General features: G+C 38.9%; 1 protein-coding gene across 2 annotated transcripts; it reads right to left on the bottom strand.

Annotated features, from left to right (window-relative positions):
* Window positions 1-1,259: 1,259 nt before the first annotated feature.
* LOC110000173 (very low-density lipoprotein receptor) lies at window positions 1,260-19,749 on the bottom strand. Of its 2 annotated transcripts, XR_010666522.1 has the most exons (14): window positions 19,627-19,749; window positions 18,746-18,880; window positions 16,141-16,281; window positions 13,677-13,796; window positions 13,240-13,365; window positions 11,259-11,430; window positions 10,687-10,902; window positions 10,253-10,371; window positions 9,932-10,071; window positions 8,867-9,008; window positions 7,318-7,437; window positions 6,388-6,548; window positions 3,231-3,395; window positions 1,260-2,735 (listed from the first exon to the last, which is right to left on the bottom strand). XR_010666522.1 is itself a non-coding variant. In XM_020655366.3 (13 exons), the coding sequence occupies exons 1-13, from the start codon at window positions 19,685-19,687 to the stop codon at window positions 3,360-3,362; spliced, it is 1,689 nt and encodes a 562-aa protein (XP_020511022.2). In that variant the 5' UTR covers window positions 19,688-19,749; the 3' UTR covers window positions 1,260-3,359. The 2 variants fall into 2 exon arrangements, 1 of the variants encoding a protein (XP_020511022.2); XM_020655366.3 differs by having other exon boundaries at window positions 1,260-3,395.
* Window positions 19,750-20,272: the final 523 nt, after the last annotated feature.

Below are 20,272 nucleotides of genomic sequence, written 5' to 3'. Positions count from 1 at the left end.
TTTTGTGTCTGTTTATATTATTAAGTGTATATCTTAGTGTGAATCAGTTGTTGAGACATTCTTCAGACACTCAAACCTTACATCTATTAACTCTGTTCACCTTGTTCAGTCCAGAGTCCCGACTAAACAATGTGACAGCATTTAGTCACTACGCTGCCGGTAACTGGATCAAGCTGCCATCAGAGATTATATGTGCTCCAAACATTTATTTTTTAATGTGCCTTGGACTGAGCCTTTAAGCTTACACTTGATTTTTGTTGTAATTGCACTTTACAAATACGTTTTATGTAATCTAATTGTTTTGATGTCTCTTTTTAAATGATTTAATTCTCCTTGATTTTATGCACTCCTGTTGAATCTGTATTTTAATATTTGAGCCTTGTATTAGTCTTTCCTGTGTAAAGCACATTGAGTTGCTTTTGGGCATGAAATTAGCTATATGAATAAACTTGCCTTGCCTCTTATGGTACCTTTAAAGTAGGTCAACATAGCAGAAGTGGTGGGTAATGCACCGGAAGCTACAAGTGTTTTTTCTAGAGGCTGGATTGTTTCACCATTCGAAAAACACTTGCACATCAGAAATACTATTGCGAAATACACAATATCTTTTAACTCTTTATGGGATTTTATTTTTTTCAACTTTTTTGTACTCTGTAGAGGTTTTTGTGTACTTTAAATGTATCCAGGGTACAGAGTGTCTCTGGGATTGAAAAGTACCATTTCTCTTTTTTAGCATTTTTTCGCTGCATGAAAAGCAGGATTTTCTGCGCCATGTTCTCTGTAAATTGCTGTGGAAGTTCAAATTAACGGCTCTTCACAGGAATTTATAGTCACCAACAACTGACAGGAATTGCCGTAGATTGGCAGTATCAAGGTGAGAAATCCCCCCCCCCCCACCTCTTGGACTGGGTCAGGTTTTCACATGTAAACGACAATGCTGTGAGAAATTTAAAATATAGGTTTCATATTTTTAAAACTTTAATAGTACACTTGAGAGGTATATTTCTGTATTTTCTATGTATTTCTTTTACATAATGTGTATAACTCTTGACAGGACAGGTAACAAAAACATTTCACCACACATTGTACTTTGTATTTTTGTGAATGTGCTTAACAAATGTGAGATTAAAATCGAATGGTTACATTCACACTTCTTGGTTTATGTACTACGGACTCCTATAAATGTATGGCACTGAAATGTCAAAGCTGCAGAGGCAAAGAAGATAAAAACAAAGGTGTAATAAAAATACACAAATATGTAGGAAAAACATAAAACAAGTTTATTTGATTCATATACAGCATCTAACAGACTTATCCCTGTTGCAACTACAGCACTTCTGCAAGAAAATAAATAAGTCATCCCTTAAAATAAATACCAACCACACTCAGCAGGTCGAAAAGAAACTAACAAAATAAGGCAGAAGGATTGGAATCAGTCCCACAGATTTAAATACATATTTTTTTAGATCGTCACAGAAAAAGGTAGAATACAAACAAGGCAGGTCCATCAACCAAACACTCACTCCAACACAACACACGCTCTGTGCACCAGAGGAAAAACCAAACAGGAGACAAAATAAGACACACATTTCTTCCCAGTGTAGCACCGCTTCTTCTCGGAAGGAAATCCAACAGGCCTAATACTCGACTCTGATTTCATAGATTACATTATTGCCATTTTAACTTTATTTTCCCCACTGTGTTTTCTAGAGCAGTGCTCTCGAAAACACAATGGAGCGTGTTCACCCGCGGGTGTTGCGACGCCCGCACTTTCACTGAAACATAATTTCATCATCCCCCACACATCCCCGGCATATTTGGGGAATACAATTATCTCATACAAGTACAGTAAATATGTATCGATGCTAGCAGCTGAGCAAGCTAGCCTTTTTGAAAGACCAGGAAATGTGGGAAACGGTTAACCTGGCTCTGTTCAAAGTTAATTACGTCCTACAACAAACGTCTTGTCTTTCATTTCAGCACCGACGTAAACAGGTAAGAGCATCCACTCATGCTTAAACGCAGAGGCACATGATGCAAAGATTCGACATCTTGCAAGTTTTTATGGTTCAAGCATAAATAGACTGAGGATTGTTTCCCCACTCAGAAAAATGAAAACGATCTGCTGATAGTCATATTGATATTAAACCAGCTGTTTTAAACCTTCCTCTACAGTTTCAATGTCTAAATCTGTACAATATGTCATACACACATTTCTTTAAACTTAATTCCTTCTGTATACTTTTTTTTAATTTTCTGTCCGAATTAAAGACGATTCAAATCTATGAAGAAACCACATAAAGTTTTCTCTCATTGAAGGCCATTTTCAAAGTTAAACTTAAAAAAAAAAAAGGTAGGGCTGGGGGTTGAATAACAGAATGAGTGGCTCTAGTATAACCGCACCTATTTCTTGGATAATAGCGCTGACTTCCTGATGTCATTGCCATTCATTTTTAATGTATGATTACGAGAGTGTTATCAAATGACAACTTAGTCTTCACCAGAAACTGATTGTAAATGAATAATTAACTATTCCTGTAATCCAGTGTGTGGAAAATCGTAATTTTTCAACATTTTCATTTGATAACATTATTGACCAAAGAGTTGCATACATACACAAAAAACTGTCAAAGGCCAAAAGCTACAAGTGAAACACCAGTTATTGTCAAGAGGATGCTCTCCAATAAATGATGATATACCGGTTTGATGCTGAAAAGTAAAAACAAGCCATAACACTGAACAAGTAAAGGATAGGGAAAAAGAAAGTGCAATTAAACTCTACTGTGTGATTAGACCATTGTTTTTCATCCATGTAGTAATTGTTTGGTCTGCAAAGTTTTCCCTAACTGCCCTTTTAGTCTAAATATATATATTGCTTGTGTCTAGGAAACAAAGCTTTGAAATCAAATCACACATTTGTAATCAGCAAGTGAGCTGCATTTAGACTTAATCCATTTTTTTTTTCCAACAGCTGCTGATTTCTTCTTTTCTGAAGAGTTAGGGGTTAAACAAAACAATTTTTTAATCTTAACAGATCCCATCTTGATCTTCAGACGTACTTAAACTTGTGACCTCTTTAGGACCATGCTAAAGAAGAAGGCTTGATGTTGATGTTTGCTCTCAACTTCAAGAGTGAATACAAAATACATCTCCAACAAAATAACACAAACTCCAGAAGCTCAAACTAATTCTTCTTTGAACCTTTAAGCCTTTGCTAATCTTATATTTACCATGGAGTCATTTCCTGAATGATTTCAGATGGTTTGCTGTCCTGTCATCCCCTCTGCTCTGAGGGCACTGCGAGGTGAAGATGGCCCCGGGGGAAGCCTGGTCAGCTGACCATGTGTGACACGCTGCCTTCATTCACCTTCCAAGTCCGGCTTAACCAGAGTTTCCTGGCGACAGGGAGACATGAGGCTTAGTCGACATACTGCACACCATAAGCCTATAAAGTGATGGGAGCGGGTCAAGGAGTGTTTATCTGGGGGAAGGCTCCCCAAATGCTTTTTAAGAAAATCAATAACATTAAGCTAATAAACAATAAAATCAGACAGGATTTTTTTTGAGGTTAGTACATTACTTCCATTAGTAAGAAAGAGATGTGTGGACTACTAACAGATAAACAAACAGCTAATGTAATAGAAACACATGACCGGACATTAAAACGGTATCAATCGAACTATCAATAATATCAAAATGCAGCCAACAACACATTAATTGCAATGATCACAACATTTTTTTTTTAAACCCAAATACTCAACACTAGTTATTAAAGCAACACAAGAGGGCATGTCATTTCAAACATTTTTGTAGGCGTTCTACTTTAAAGTACGTCTTACAAATTATCACACAGATGCTAATCTCATAGTGATCATAATTGCACAAAGTCAATCATAGAATCTAGTCAAACATTGTGTATTCATGAATACTATGAAATTAGCGTCTGTGTTATAATTTGTAAGATGTACTTTTAAAAGATGTTTGAAATGACAGTCCGACTGGTGCACCAGCTTCTTCACATGCCGATTGTTACATCAGCAGGTAAAGGGGTCTTAATTAGTGATTGGATGCACTTGTGCAGGTAACCACATGTCGAGGAACTCTACATGCATGTCTCACTTTGTACTGGCAAAAAGTCAGAGATGGATTGAAATGTCTGCAAAAATAATTTTTGTCTGTTCGGCCCAAATATGAGTCAAAAATATTATCCATGAAGTGTTTGGAGAACATTTCTCGAATTTCTCCTCAAGCTGAGAAACTCTTAAGCCTGTTAAAAATCCTCCTCAATACTTCTAACAGTTTTACACCATAGGAGCTCTCTTAAAGGCTAAGACACTTTGTGAATAACTTTCATCTTTACACGGATCTAGTCCTGACTGTAAGGGGAAATTCTTAGAAAATGTCCTGATTCTAAGAATTTTCTTAGAATTTTGTCACCATGAGCAGCTCTTAGTACTTTGGCAGTCTCAGTTAGCAGGGCATTGACTAACTGGGGAAACTGTTTTATGTCTCAGTTGTAGTAATTTGGTGTAATCCCTCTGTCATGTTATTCAGGTTCTGTGAATAATGTCTAAGGAAGGTCACAAGGAAGTAGCACTGGGGCATGGCTTCCTGAGGAGGAAACACCTGTGGATCCTGTCTTGTTTGTAGACTCACGGCTGCACTAACATCGATTGTTCGTGCTTATGATAACTTTTACGAGTATTATAAGAGAAATGCCTTAAACTACCAAACTTAATTTGTTACAATAAATCAGAGAGTGGTCAAACCTCAAAAGCTTTACATTCAATTGCATCTGTTTTTTTATTTTAAATGTCTTGAAGTTATAAGAAATAAAAAAAATGTTTTTCAAAATGTTAATGTAGTTGATTGAAGCATGAAGACATTTTCATAGAAATAACATTTAAAGCTTTTGGGAGATTATCAGCACTGTCTTTTTTTTTTTTTTTTTTTTTTTTACATCTTGTTGTAGAAAGCAGGAATTGTTTTCTTCATCAGAACACTGCATGTAATGGACAAGAAAAGCAAAGAGATAAAAAGGTACAACTTTATCCACAGGGGTCGCTAAAATCAACACAAGCTGAAGGTTCCTTATGGGCGCTTTAAAGAGGACACATTATAGCCCTTTTACACCTTTTCAAACAGTCCCCTGTGGTCTAAATTATAACATGCATCAAGCACCAGAGGAGGTTTGTGACCCTGTTATAAACCAGCTCTCTCAGAACGCTCCGTTTTGGTGTGTGTGTGTCTCTTTAAATGCATTGAGCCCCACTGAGTTTTCCCAGAAGACATCACTCATCTGTAGCGAGAATAAAAATGGCAGACCTGCGCAAAAGTTTTGCTCTAGGCTGGGGATGGAGTCCATGGGTGGAGATATCAGCGGAGGGGAGGGGATTTTTTTGACCAGAATCCAACTTGTGACATCACAAGTTGAGCAAATTTGAAACAGAGCATTTTTCTCTGTGTTGTAAGACTTATGTAGACCACAAAAAAAAGGGCTGGATGGGTTTGTTTCACATTTTGTGGGTCGGTAGACACTCAGGTTACCTAAATAAATGTTCAAAAACACTGTCAAAGTGGAATTTTCATAATATGTCCCCTTTAAGGGTGCACTCACACTGGGCAATCCGTACCGTGCCCAAGAACCTTTGACCCCCACAGGTGAGTTTGTTTGAATAGTGCGAGTGCTGCGAATCCAATTTTAAGGAATCCTTTTCCTTGTACATATAAATATAAGATTTAATTGCAACAATATTTTAAAACGGATCATTCGTAATGTGTAATTTACTTCACTTTTTTTTTTTTAAGTACTAAGGAAACAAATGTACAATAGAAGCAGAGATGCTGAAACGTTTGTTTTACTGTGACTGAAACACTCAAGTTCATCAAGCGTCATCAGAGCTGTGGGTGAGGCTTGATTGGATTTAAACAGTGCAGCCAAACAACCCTCAAAAGGTCATCAGAGTTTGATTTAAAATGTGGCCAGAACATGCTCAACGATTTGAGACATCACTTCTTCCCAGCTGACACAAACATCACAAGGGGAGGAAGAGGGTGAACATAGAGAGATACAGACATGTCTCATGTGAAATAACCAAAAACTATTTAAGTTAAAGACAAAGACCTTCTTGATATGATATGAATGATATTTTTTTTTTTTAAAGTAGTTTTCTATCATTATTGAAATGACTTCTCTTTGCCACCACATAAACACAGCATCTAAAATAAGCACGACGTGGAAAATAAACATCGCTTTGAGACTGTTATATATATCTAAAGTGTACACACGTCCAGCTCAATGAATGACATCTCCTGTTTAAAGTGCATGAAGGCCATATGTCTGCTTTATATGTGCATCACTGTGTGAGTTCACAAAACTTGTCTTGCCTTAAAAGGATGTGTGTTTCGTCCAATGGGTGGCTCCCGGATGATGAGCGGGTCCTGGGACTCTTTGAGGGAGAAGCTCTGCTCAGTGAGCGACACAGATGGGCTGAGCTCCTCTCTCCACCACCACAGAGCCATTCCCACCAGCAATACACTGAGAATCACTGGGGAACACACACACACACACACACACACACACACACAAAATCACTTTCTGGAGCCTTTACAGACATGACAGAGGGTTTTGTTGAGTAGCATTCACCACTTCTGAGTGTAAAAAACACACAAAAAGTGGCTGCCATGAAAAAGAAAAGCTGCATCACTATTCACACAGTAGCTCTTTGAAGATGCTTTACATGCAGACTAGATGAGAAAACATATGTAGCTCAAAACCAAGAACATTTTCCTATTTCAATAGGCTTCTGGAAGTATTTCGATTGTATGACATGTTCACCTCTTTTTTGGCCGTCTGTATAGATATGCCTGAGATCCCAAATAAAACGTTGGTGGTGTTAATGCACACTGACAGATGCTGCCTGTTGCATGTATATGACTCAGATGGGAGTGATCATGTTGACCTCAGTGTGAGTGACTTCACTTCCTGCTCCTCGGAGTTAAGGAAGAATGACAAACACTTTGGGACAAACTAACTTTGGTGTTCATCTTGAGAGTCAATCTGAGAATCTCAGGAATGACACGTTCCACAAACAAATTCCAATGTAGTCTGGAATGTAGGGCTGCTTCGGGGATGTATTTTATTGGCAAAGTTGTTGACCCTCCCCAGTTACCGGAAAGTGTCTTTTTTTTAACAGCAGTGTACTCTAGTGCCAACGCTAAAAAAAGAAACGCATGGGAAGTTTCTACAGTCATGTGGTGAAAATCTGTTTGGACAAAATATTTTGAAGAAACAAAAAAAACAAAGCAGTTTCTTACTGATAAGAGAAAGGACTCCAGAGAATGTAGGATCAGATACAGTTGTTGCAGGAACCGTGCGAAGAATGCCTTGAAGCTCTGCAACGCACATTGTCCCAGGATGTCGGCATACAGAGGGCCCTGAGAATCAGACACATGTTCAGTCAGAGGAGAGTCAAGAGGTTACTGCCAGGTAGTTTTAGTATGATAGGTCAGAAAGCAGCAATCTAAAGATGTGTGCAGAAAGTGCATTAAGGATGTGTTTAAACTGCAGTTAATCACAATTTCTTTTGTAATGGGGATTTGAGCACTCACAACAAACACCTCTTCAGAAAGTTTGAAATTATCGCATTAAAAAGGAAAAACAGTTCATGTAAACAAGCAATGCTTTGTGTCAGCATGCAAACATTTGACCTAGATGGAGGTATGATGGCCATGCTGTCACACCATTCTGAAGCCGTCACATAGAACAAGCAAGCTATCAGCTACACTCAGGTGAATCAGGAAAAATGCTTTTTTAGTTACTTTGTGTGTTGGGAGGAACAAACACAGGTTTTGTTAACAACATGAAGACCAGCAGATGAACATATAACCTGTAAATTGTAGCTGATGTTCATTCTTTAACTTGAAATATTCATCACACATCAAATCGTTATTACAATTCTGAACAATGTTATCGCATGTTTGTCTCATTTGGTGCAGGTCCAGCTTGAACCATCCCTCCCACATTGAAGCCTAAGGCTGATTTGGTGTTTCTGTATTTTGGGTGTAAAATAAAATAACATCAATCAGAACGTAATCTGCCATTTTCCTGTGTTTTTTTTTTTTTAAAGTCAATAATTCCCACAAGTTTTAGAACAGAGTTTAAGATTTTACTGATCATTATTATAGCACGGAAAGGTCTGGCTTATTTTGTCCTTTGGGTTCTTGTGCTTGGTTCGAAAGTATGCTTTTGCTCGACATTTGTGACCGTTGTAAACTCTTGTTTTTAAAGCTGCCGTAAACAGAGTAAATAAATAAAGTTATTATGATTCTTTTGTAAGGACATCATGACTCTGTGTCCTTTTTAACACTTCCACTTGACTGACAAGATAAAAAAAAAAAGGAATTGATATGTAGCAGAAGATTAGAAGCGCTGCCGTGCATCTGTGTGAGTAACAAGCGGACTGTAAATGCTTTGTGATCCCGCCTATTCAGGTGAACTTACTATCCCGATTACGCACTCTTTTTATAGCATGGAGGAAAACACTGAGCAAAGGACTTCATGCCAAGTTTTTGTTGGTCAATGGCACAATCTCTTTCAGCTGCCTAAAGACAGCACGACACCAGTAATGCACCTGAACACACCTCATTCTAGGCCAGCACACCCATGGGCGCAGCTTCATTTACTATCTAGTATCTACATAACACAGGTGCTTAGCGTGGAAATGAGAGTTACAGTATTGGCCGGATATAAACAATGACCATTGCTCTTTGCTGTCACCTCTCCTTATGTTAAACTATCTGCAAAAAAAACCACCACACAGTCTGAGAAAGAGAGAATATGCTGCAGTTATTTGACTGATCGTACCGTTTGGTTGGAGAGCAGGCTGGATGACGACCATTCCTCCCGGAGAGGTGGCATTTGACAGCAGCACTTGGAGGTTGGAGCCGTTGTGTTTGCTGGCTCTGCAGATGGAGTTTGTCACTTCTTCACTCCAATATACAAAACCCTGATCAAGAGAATAAGCACAAAGACGTTATTACATTTGAAGGCAGTGTTAAAGGTGCTCCCTGGTAATAAGTCATGTTAAAATTGGCTTTAATTAAATTTTCTATATTTTACCACATGGCCAATCTTTGATGTAAATACCAGGTTTGTTTACCAGCACAGAGCATTTGGATCTGTGCACAGGCCTAGCAGCAGCAGGTTTTTTTTCAAACAGTTCACCTGTGTGATATTTTCCTGTTGTGTTGTGACATGCATACACAATGCCAGTCCATAAGTGTGTTTGCATCACAACAAGCTTTTTCTCTTATGCATGCTTGTGCAGCAAGATCCAAACAATTTCCATCCATCATACAAACCCCTTGTTCTGTTCAGGGTAGGGGGGGGAGGGGGGGGGGGGGGACAACCAGCCACACTTGCATTCACACCTACAGGCAATTTAGAGTGACCAATTAACCTAACAAGCATGTCTTTGGACTGCGGTAGGACGCCGGAGTACCCGGAGGAAACCCACGCATGCACGGACGAAAATGCAAACTCCACACAGAGAAGCCCTGACCAACGGGGGATTCGAACCAGGAACCTCTTGGCTGTGACGCCAACAGTCAACAATCTAACCATAAAGAACCTTTCAAGAACTCCACAGTACAAATCGCTTTCTCCATGACCAATAGCTTTATCAGAATTATAGAAATTTGGATGGGAGCACTGAAAGAAAAAAGGGGATTTCCTGTTTTCTTAATGGAGGTGTGCATGTGTGAGAATTAGTGACAGAAAGTGACAGGACTTTAATTGTGTACCTCCTAGGCCATGATGTTTCCAGAAGGGTTGTTACCGTTATTCGACATTATGCAACATATGTCGATTAAATGGAAATATCCTAAAACGCATTGGTTGCAGAGTTCGGGTACACCAGTCTGACCTTACCTCAAAAACAACCAATCCAAACGGCCGGTCCAGATAACCGTTAGACTCTACCACTGTTTTACGGTGTCTGCCCTCGAGATCAACTCTGGAGATGCTCCTCATTCCCTGATCAACCCAGTACAGCAGCTGACGAGGCATATCTGGGATTAAAAACAAACATGAATGTGTGCACATCGAGTCAAGGTCAACAGATTCACACACTTTTTGTTCCTGTATTATACAGGAAGTATTAATGATTTATTCTTAGCATTTTTTAGATTTGATTGTGAATATAAGGAAGTTCACTGTGCAGTTGCCTGTGTGTAAAATTTCCCAACATACCAAGAGAGAGAGCCACAGGGCGGCTTATTGAGCTGCTGACCAGAGCCGTTTGGTTTTGACCATCCAAGCTGGACCTCCAAATCTTTGGGGAGCTGCCACACTGAGCCCAGAAGAGCATCCTGAAGAAGAACAGAGACAGCTAATTGATATATTATCATCATTATTATAATTGAAACATAACAGAAAGACAATGAATCAAAAACCTGGCTTGAAAGTTGGCTGAAGATTTGAAAATGGTCTTTTGCTTCTTGTTGGCAAATAACTCAAATAAAGACACACCAAGAGAAGTCAAATAGTCACAAATAGTCACTTCAAGCAGCCCTCTATATATACAATCTGTCATCTGTTAGCGTATTCATTGCTGTGCTTCTCCCTAAGTGGTTTTAACGGATGGCTTAACAAAACATATCTGTGTTAAACAGTAAATGTCCTACCCTTGTAGAGGATGCACAGCCACTGCACAAGGTTTGTCCAGTCCTGTGATGAGCTGACGCTGAGCCGAGCCGTCCAGCAGGCCAACATTAACAGAACCGCTCTCCATACTGGTCCAGTAGAGGAGCTGGTGGATCCAGTCTACAACCAGGCTCGAGACTGAACCTTGAGATCTCAGCACCAACACGTGATCCTGCTGCTTTCCATTGAGGTCAACCCTGGAAACCCCAGTCATTTCAAAATGGAAAAACTGCCTGTAATATTTCCTGTTTATTCAAGTTTTGTTTTTCCACAGCAAAACCCCCCAAAATGCATTTATTCCCAATTACAGACTTTCATTTGATGCCTCTTCTGCATCTTTGTTTTTTTTTTAAAGATTTCTTTTGGACTTTTGCCTTTCTTTGACAGGACAGTGGATAGAGTAGAAAAAGGGGGAGATACGGTAAAAAGATAAACTATTACTTCACATGGAATCACAGAATTTTTGGATTGCATCCCTCGAGCACATCAGCTTCTAACAATAATAAAAGAGCTGTGTTTGCGTATTGGGTTGCAGCAGTAAACACTCTGTTACCTGTAGACCGAGCCTTGTCCCTGCTGGGCCCAGAACAGTGTTTGGTTGGAGGCTAAGACCCCGACTGGTCCAGGTCCAGATATGTGTGAGGCGGGTTCCCTGAGCTCAGTGCCAGTGATGCTTATCGCTCGTATTCCTTTAGATGAGGTGAAAACCAGCTGAGCCTCATTTCCTACAAAACAAGAAGCAGAAATCATTATTGCAGGCATAAATGGCTATTAGTAATTTACCTGCAAATGTAATTATGTTAGCTGCATGTGCTTAGCACCACTTAGCAATGATTGTCAGTCATTATTAATTATTATAGCATTATAGATTGGTAACAATTTGTATACGATTAGAAACGTGAACATGGAAATATGAAGCTGTAAACTGTGTGTTCTGATTTAACAAAACCAAGATATTTTTATAATAGAGTTGTCTTGGATGAATGTTCACATAACAATTAAAAGCATATAGGTACATTTGAACCAATACATCCATCGTAAAAGGCAGATAAAGAAATGAGTGTGAACATTAGTGGTGTGGGAAGAAAACATACCAAAACCCCACATGTGAACTTTAAAACAAAAGTAACAAAAATAAAATAAAAGTCAACAAGTAAGCATAAGCAAGTACAAAACAAACACAAAGACAACAAGCATACAGACAACAGACAGGACAAGAGATAAAGAGACACACTCAGACTTACAAAGAGGGGGGACATGATAGGTGGGGTAGGGGGTCCAGAAATATAATTAAATGGTTGTCAGTCAAAGCAAGTAAGAATATAATCAATCTACTGAATACTCATCAGTCTAATTGTAGCCCATTCTATTGCCTCACAAAAAACCATCCCAAGTCCTGTGAAAGCTCAGAGCTTTTCCAACTTGAGATTGGACATGACGGATTAAGTGAGTGTAGGTGGGTGGAGCAGCATTTTTCCAGTTCAACTTCCTTGCCAATAAGGGGGAGAATGCTACGCTCACTTTGACATGAAGTTGAAAATGTCAAGACAAATAGAAAAGCTCAGACTGTGTGTGTCCACTGCATAAATTAATACCTGCTTCTAACTTCATTCTGCACCCTAACTGAACTGAATTTCCTTTCACATCTCCGTGGGTAGAAAATGTTTGAATTACAGTCTTAAAATGTGATTCAACACACCACATGTTGAGATGCTTCTGAAAAACGTTTTAAGAAGGGGACCTGTCATGACGAGCATGCAGACAGAACTTTCTTTGCTGGTTTAGATCTAGAAGAAAACAGTGGAATGATCATGAAGCGTACATCATGGATTAAATACAATAGTCCTGTGATTAAGTAGTGCACTCTGCACTCTGAAAAACAGACTTCATGACTGCAGATTATAAACATTGTTGAAGGGTTTTTTAAGAGGACACAATGAAATATTAGGCTTTGTTTTTCTGATCAACACTTATTGCCAAATGTAGGCCTGGCTTTTATTTCCCCCCGCTGACATCTTTCTTTCTACTCCTACATTACATGCATAGGTTCAGACCACAGCTTTGCACCAATCCCTTGTTAGCTGTATAGTCTGTATCGATTTATTAGCAACCATAAAACCAAATGTACTTCCCATAAATCTCCCGGCAAAGGCCACATAGCAGTGTGTATCATTTAATGCAACTGCAAAACTAACTAAATCGATAAGACAAACACTAAGTCTGTACACCACAAGCTGCTCCCATTAACATTTCATGGAAAGTATCACCACATGTAATGTTTCGGGCCCTTGCCCTTGTCTGGTGTGCGGACTTAGTCTTTCTCTGTCTTTGGATCGATTATAGGCAAAACGCTAATGTGTAGGGTTTTCACACAGAACAATCCATCTCTGAAAATTAGCAACACATCTGAAATTGATATGCCGGTAATAATGATCTCATTTACAAACAAAGAGAACTCTGGATCTCTCAGGAGAGCGAGACATCACACACAACAGGATGTTTCTTAGCAGGATAATGAAGCATTGGTTTCTCACCTTTGGCCTTGCACTCTCTGGATGTGAGCTTCATCTGGTAGTCCTCATGGCAGCTGCAGGTGAGGCTGCTGTTCATGGCAACGCACAGCTGATCACACACATCGCGCTCCAGGCACAGATTGACCTCTGGGTGAAAGGACAAACACAAACAGAAAAAAAAGGAGTTGGACAGGCCCAACTTAGAAATGTTCTAACATTATAAATGGACGTCCAGCTTCCCAGACTCAAAAACAAAGATGGTTAGCAAAGGTCACTACATGTGAATATAATGCATCTTTCTTAACATACAGAAATGACTCCTGCATTAACTGACCTTAAAGTCTTCTGTCTGATATATTTCTTACATGATGTGCACTAACAAGTAAGAATTCTTTACAACACTGTTATGTAAAAGTACATTTAGTGACTGTTAGCAGGTGTCCAGCGTGCAGGCTCACCCTCACACTGGCCGTCTCCGATCAGCCTCATGTTTTCAGGGCAGCGGCAGATGGAACCCATCAGCTGGTCCTCACACACATAGGAGCAGCCTCCATTATTGACCTCACACTCGTTCTGATCTACAAAAACAAGCATTACGTCATCAGTGATTTCAATAAAGATGAAAGGAAAGCTGTTGGGTTTGTGGCCCATGAATGATTGCTACTGTGGTCTCTCATTTGCGCACAGAACATATTTCTTAATGTGACAACATTTCTTTGTAAACACTTGTATGATGATTTCATTCCGAGGTCTGTCCATTGAGTCCTGGGTTTTTAATTTTTGTTGTTCTGAGATTTATTTATTTATTTATTTGGCAAAGCTGGGGTTCAATTGGCTAAGCTGATTGAGGACTTTAAGGTACGCTTGAGAGGTGAGCCAACCTGATGAACTTGTGATGTGACTCATTTAAAAGGGTTGATACTGGTGAGGATGTTTATTTCACAATTGTGCTGCAAGAGTTGTCCAGTGCCGTCCTCTGGGAGAGACTTATTAACATCAGGATTTCCTCTTCGGCAAACAATGTTTCTATTATGTTGTAATGGATGATTTGTAGACCCAAGAGAAAAACACAAATGAAAAAATTAAACAACAAACAGCTGAAGGCAAAGAAAGAAAGAGAGAGCGAAAGAAAGAGAGAGCGAAAGAAAGAGAGCGAGAGAGAGAAATAAATAAATATACATGACTAATCATTTGCGTTCATGGTAAGTCTGTGAGGGCTTAGGGCTGTCCCACTGTCAAATCCTCAAGTGAGTAAGGGATCTCTAGCTAACTTTTTCCAAGTCCTTTATGCAACCTGTCTGTAAGTGGGCATATCTGCAGACGTAGGCTGCATCCGAATTGCCAAGTACCTACTCAGTCTGTCAGTAGACAGCACCTACTATCCGTGCTGTATACTGTTTAGTACCTACTATTCAGTATGCACGCACAGTAGGCAGATATTTGTTCCTACTTCTTCTGATTCATTCAGTATGAAAGTGGCGTCACTTACGTTTCCCTAACCGGCCGGTTAATTTCGCACAGCATTGTGGGTGGTAAAACACAATTAATTTCCTGAAAGGACGCATCCAATCCATACTGCATGAAACCCAGAAGTTAGTATCCATACTGAAAAGTATGTACTGCATACTGAACTGTGGATATTCGTAAAAGGGGCGTAGTGCGAGGGAATTACCCATCGTTCATAGCATTGTGACATGAAAGATAAGCTTACCAGGGGAAGCTCACAACAACTGAACGGTAAACAAATGCCTTAAAAGGGAAAAAAAGGGGGAAATGGTAAATAAGTAGTCTACCAAAAGTTTATTTGGAAATTTACTTCAAGTCTGTTAACAAAAATAAGAAAGACAGAGAGCATATTAGTCCCGTTATATAAGATAAACCTTTATTTATCCCACAATGGAGAAATACACATATATAGCCTATATATTACCGTAAGTAAGAACTTTTTATAAGGGCAATGGCTGTGAGTGAGTAAAGTAAAAAATGTCAAATAAAATACCATTCCTATTTAACCATTTCAAGCCCTTCAAACCTTGCGCAGGTGATGTCAATTGAGTCTGTAAGGGTTTAAGTCTCAGGGTTTAAGGTGGACATCGAGATTCAGCCATTGTTAAGATTTATGGAGACTTTCTGACACAGCCAGTGGGAAACTGACAGGGGACACAGATAATTAATGACCTTGTTCCTCATGTAAATAAATAAAGAAGCCTGAGGACGCAACGGTCTGCAGGGCACTCTTCAGTGTGGAGCAAAGCTGTACTGCCCTCTGCTGGCTGCTTGCTAGATGACACCAACAAAGCATTTCATTGTATCCAACATGTAAAGTAATAATCAACATCTCACGCTTAAACTAAAGGTGCTGATTTTCTCCTTAAAGAGCTCTTCTCTTCTGAAACAGGCTGTACACATGATATTTGCACAGAAAAAAAAGCAGCACAGTGTGACCTTCAACAGAAGTATTTGTTTAGCAGGGGCAGCTATCAACAATCAAACAGTCAGAAGTAAGATTGTAAGTGAGACAGTAAGAATCAGACTAGCTCAGCTCTCCTATTTTCTGTCTCATAAATCTTTAAGGCGGCAGGATTTACAGCTCTCCTTTGGCTGTGGATGTTCAAAGCAGTTGTGAATAAAAGAAGGAGGCTCTCAGACGGGATTGGACAACATGTTTTGTGCTTCAACACACCTCAGGCTTTTGTTTGGTCAGACACTGATGTTGGGTGAAAAGCTAGAGGCAGAGGCTTCATACAGAGGCTTTAGAAAATATCAAATATTTACCTCACAGGAACCAATAACCTGAACCGTGGGAAAACAGTCGCTGATGAGATTGTCTACATAGTTTTGTACTTAATATTCCAAAAGGGAAGTCACACTGATGTTCTCGTAAATGTCCATTGTTTGAGGACTTAAAGCCACGTCACTCACCACATCTTTCCTCGTCACTGCCGTCAGAGCAGTCTCGGTCGTGGTCACACCTCCAGGACTGACGGATACACTGCCCGTTTTTACATCGAAACTCTGACGCTGCACATGTCGGAGGAGTCTGCGTGCGAGGTCCCAGGTGACCTGACAAGGGTGAGAGTTACAGCAGTGATTGACTTGATAACCTCATAAGAGCCTCAGATCCACAATCTGCAAGGCTTCAACCGTCCTTTTTCTAAATGGAGTCAGTGATGTATCAGCTCAAGTTACAGTATATCTAATAAAAAGGTCTGTGTGCAGTTTCATAGAAACTCAAGAAAACTAAAAAAATAATAAAATATATCTGAAAGTACAATCTGAAAACGTTTTTTAAAAAGTTCAATGTAAGCTTTTTTGTTAATAAACATGTTGGCTAAATTATGTTAGTGGAAATAAAACAAGTTTACATTAAAAATAGCTGTTAAAAAAAAACCCAATGCAGTCAGCTCATAAGCTCGAAGACACTCCATTATCTGAGGGTCGACCTTTGGCCTGTTTAAATTGTGAGGCCGAGTGACATCATTAAATCCTCTACCATTGTACTTTCAATTTTATATCCATTACAAATATTAAGACAAGGAAAAAAATAACCCGATGGAATATTTGTTTGATGACTAATCAGACGAGTAATCATACTGCAGAACATGTTGAATGTTAAAGTCTTGAAGCACTCCTGCAGCCTTGTTTTTCACAGAATTATTGATGAGATAACTACCAAAGTTTTATGATATTCAATCAACAATTTATAGCACCATATAACACCAAACAGGAGTCCCCATGCACAGATAACCTGCGTACTCAGGTGCTGGTCGGTTGCAGGAACATATAAGAAAAAAAATCATTCATCGGCTGGACAAACCTGAGGAAGCTACAGATGAAACACGCTTTCAAAGTCACAGTAAAGTCCATTTCAGTGTGCGGTGGATTAATGATTTATATATTTATTTCCCCTGTCAGATTAATTCAAATGTAGTTCAAAGTGCTTGCCAAGCAGACAGGTGATTGACAGGTAGAATCTTAAAAAACTATTCTAAAGACTCATGTACACCAATAAGAATTCTCTATGAATTCTTTAAAATAACAATTCGATGGATGGTGAAAATAAAAAGAGAAGAAACCAAAGGCAAAGCAATGAAGTTAGGTTTCAACTTGCTAACCTCTGAGCAACACCGTCTCAGGCAAAGCTCACATCAGTAATCGTTATGTTTAATTAAAAAAAAAAAAACTTCCCCTCGAAGCTTTTTCACTCGTGTTAAGAAATTGTGGTTCATGCTTGAACTCAAATCCCTCAGGAATTTAATGTCAAAGTCTCACATTACTTAATGGGATTAAAGACAAATCTGCAATGGTATTCTGCTAAAGTTATCAAGAATTAACCTTTACGATACTGCTAGCTCAGTCTGTAGGGACTTTGTTTGGGGTTCAAGTCCTGGTGCAGATCAAAGTATGGAAATTGTTCTGGATGCTGGAGAGGTGACAGGTCACTTCCAGAGTAATGTCAAGGTACCTTTGAGCAAGGCACCAAAAACCCCCTTACATCTCTGCTGCCCCACTATGACATCTCTTCATTAATGCACGTACACAGGTCCTGTTTGTGCATGTGTGTAAGTCGTGTGTGTGTGAGAGCACGCCTCTTAGTAACAGAGTGTAAACCCTGAATAAACAAAGTTATACTTAAAGCTGGGAAACCCACTATTTAACAATACTGTTCTTTCAAAAAGGACAACGAGTGTAAGTAAAAGGGTTTCCACATCTGAACACAGGAAATTGAACATGAAGATTGTCTTAGGATGTTAGACTTTGACACCATTTGGTTTGGATTTGTTGGAACTGATTAAGCAGAAACTGGGAAAATCCTAGATAATCACCTTTTACTTACATCCTCCAGCCAGTATGGACTTGACATTATTCGAGTTTCAGCAAAGTCAAATACATACAGTTTAGTTACATGCACAATATTTCTGTTTAAGAAAGATTTCAAGGTCACATTTTCTGAATTTCTGAAAAAAAAAAGTCAAGTCCCTGCCTCCGTATGCTCCTTTGTTCCACAACTTGTTGATCTCTTTACCTTTCCTATACTCCAAACATCACACCCACCCTTTTTATTTTTTGCCGTTGCTCTCACGACCAATGAGGGAAGTTTTTCAGAGATACTCACAGAATACCTTGATTTTATTGATATCAGGTCTGTACCACCTTGAGTTGATGCTTAAACCTTTCTGTTTGCCCTTTGCCTTTTATTCATACCTGCTCAGCACTTCAAATGCATCGTGATTTTTATACTTCTGTTGGAATTTTTATTTATCTCATTTGATTCTTTCCAGATCACAATTTCGTCTTTTCCATATCTTGTTTCTTTTCGATCTTGTCTGCACTTTGAATTCCTTCCCTTTTCTCAAATCATACTATATTCGAAAAGTGCTTAAAACATATCAGTTTTTTTTTTTTCTTTGATTGGCAAAAAAATAAATAATGATGTAAATAAAAAGAGCCCATGAAACCCAAACCAGACTGTGTGTGCGGCGTGTTTTTACAGTTTGGAATGGCTCTTCATCGACGGTGTACTCACCACAGCTGTGTTCATCTGATCCATCCACACAATGTTTCTGTCCGTCACACACTCTTAGCTTAGGGATGCAAAGGCCATCGTCACACCTGAACTCCAGCTGCTCATTGCAGGGCGGAAGAGAGTGAGCTGAAGCACCTGAAACACATGTAAACAGACTGTTTACTGTCTCTGTGCTGATCGTCAGTCAGTCAGATAACAAGTCAGAGGGATCAGAAGGAATCCTACAGAAATAGAAAACTGGTTTAAAGTAATGAGTTGTACAAGTCATTCTGTCCTGAATGAAAAACTAAAATAAAAATACAAACTCAAGGATTAAATGTTACATGTTGACAAAAGAGACTTGGGTTGAATCATACATTTATTTCATCAAACTTGTTCATGCAGTTTAACAGTCTTCACTTGTGTCCAATGACATTTTATTTTATATTTCAACAAAACTGAGAAAATTAAGACATTTTCAATCAGATCAAACTGTGTCCTGTATCTGATAAAGAAACTGTTCAAAGTGTGGAGCTGCAAAAATTGTATTTCATTAGAAATGTACGTAAATGGAAGTGGTAGATTACATCCTTTGTTTTGATCGTTCAATCTTTTAAATAACAAACTATACGTTTCAGTAGAATAGATAAAAACATATCTGGCGTTGGGGCTAGAATGCAAAACTTTGGCTTCAATGTTATGCAATTGTCTATCAACACAACATCTAAGAAAACACAAGATGCCACAGACAAAGTCCAATGTAGTTTGCAATGTAACACCCCATTCAAACTGCTGGGCAGCACACCTGGTTAAAACTCTCTCCCTCACCTCCATTTATTTACAATAACGCATTAAAACTGACTCACTATTTCACTATTTCACATATAATTCCAGCTACTTACCCAAAATATTCAAATAAGTCAGAGATGGGAACAGTAGACATAAAACGCCAAGGTGTCCCATGCTCGATGTCCTCCACAGATGCAGCGCACGCGGCGCATAAAGATGACGCAAGAGCTGTCAAACAGCAGGTTGTCAACGTAACGGCCGACGCTGTTTGTAGTTTTTTTTTTCCGATGCTTAAATTAATTCTCTAAATTAAATTATTATTTAATCACGTAGTACGTAAATTATGAAAGTTATTCGCTGCAATTTTACATAAATGATGGAGATTGTGTTCTTAAAAAAAAAAAAGTGTTTTCACTGAAGCATCGTTTTATTTCAGCCTTTCGACACAAAAATGCTGCTTCTAGTCTGGTAGCCTACTAGTGTGATTTTTACAAATAATTTTGAGTGTAGCCTTCAAATGTAGACTAGTTACTTATTTTAAAAGCACCTTTACACTCACACAGGTGTTTGTGATTGGACCATGATTAGACCTCTTCTCAGGAATATATCAATCACCAATATCCTGATAATTGTATTGATAGGCTCTAACCATTGCTCCACCTATACATCTACAACCTGTTCTAGTCTTGTCAGCCAGCGTAATTAAAAACACCTGTGTGTGTGTGTGTGTGTGTGTGTGGAGGCTTTATGATGTCACAT

The sequence above is a fragment of the Labrus bergylta genome, chromosome 6 (genome assembly GCF_963930695.1).
Source record: "Labrus bergylta chromosome 6, fLabBer1.1, whole genome shotgun sequence".
In the NCBI taxonomy this organism is placed as follows: Eukaryota; Metazoa; Chordata; class Actinopteri; order Labriformes; family Labridae; genus Labrus; species Labrus bergylta.
This window is presented reverse-complemented; position numbering and strand designations above follow the sequence as displayed.

What these genes read in the sequence shown, in the direction of transcription:
- LOC110000173 (XM_020655366.3), bottom strand. Translation starts at nt 19,687, where the DNA reads ATGGGACACCTTGGCGTTTTATGTCTACTGTTCCCATCTCTGACTTAT. An exon ending in CAGTGACGAGGAAAGATGTG is followed by an intron (nt 13,797 to 16,140) that starts GTGAGTGACGTG and finishes TTGTTTTTGTAG; the next exon opens with ATCAGAACGAGTGTGAGGTC. An exon ending in CAGAGAGTGCAAGGCCAAAG is followed by an intron (nt 11,431 to 13,239) that starts GTGAGAAACCAA and finishes CTTGTTTTGTAG; the next exon opens with GAAATGAGGCTCAGCTGGTT.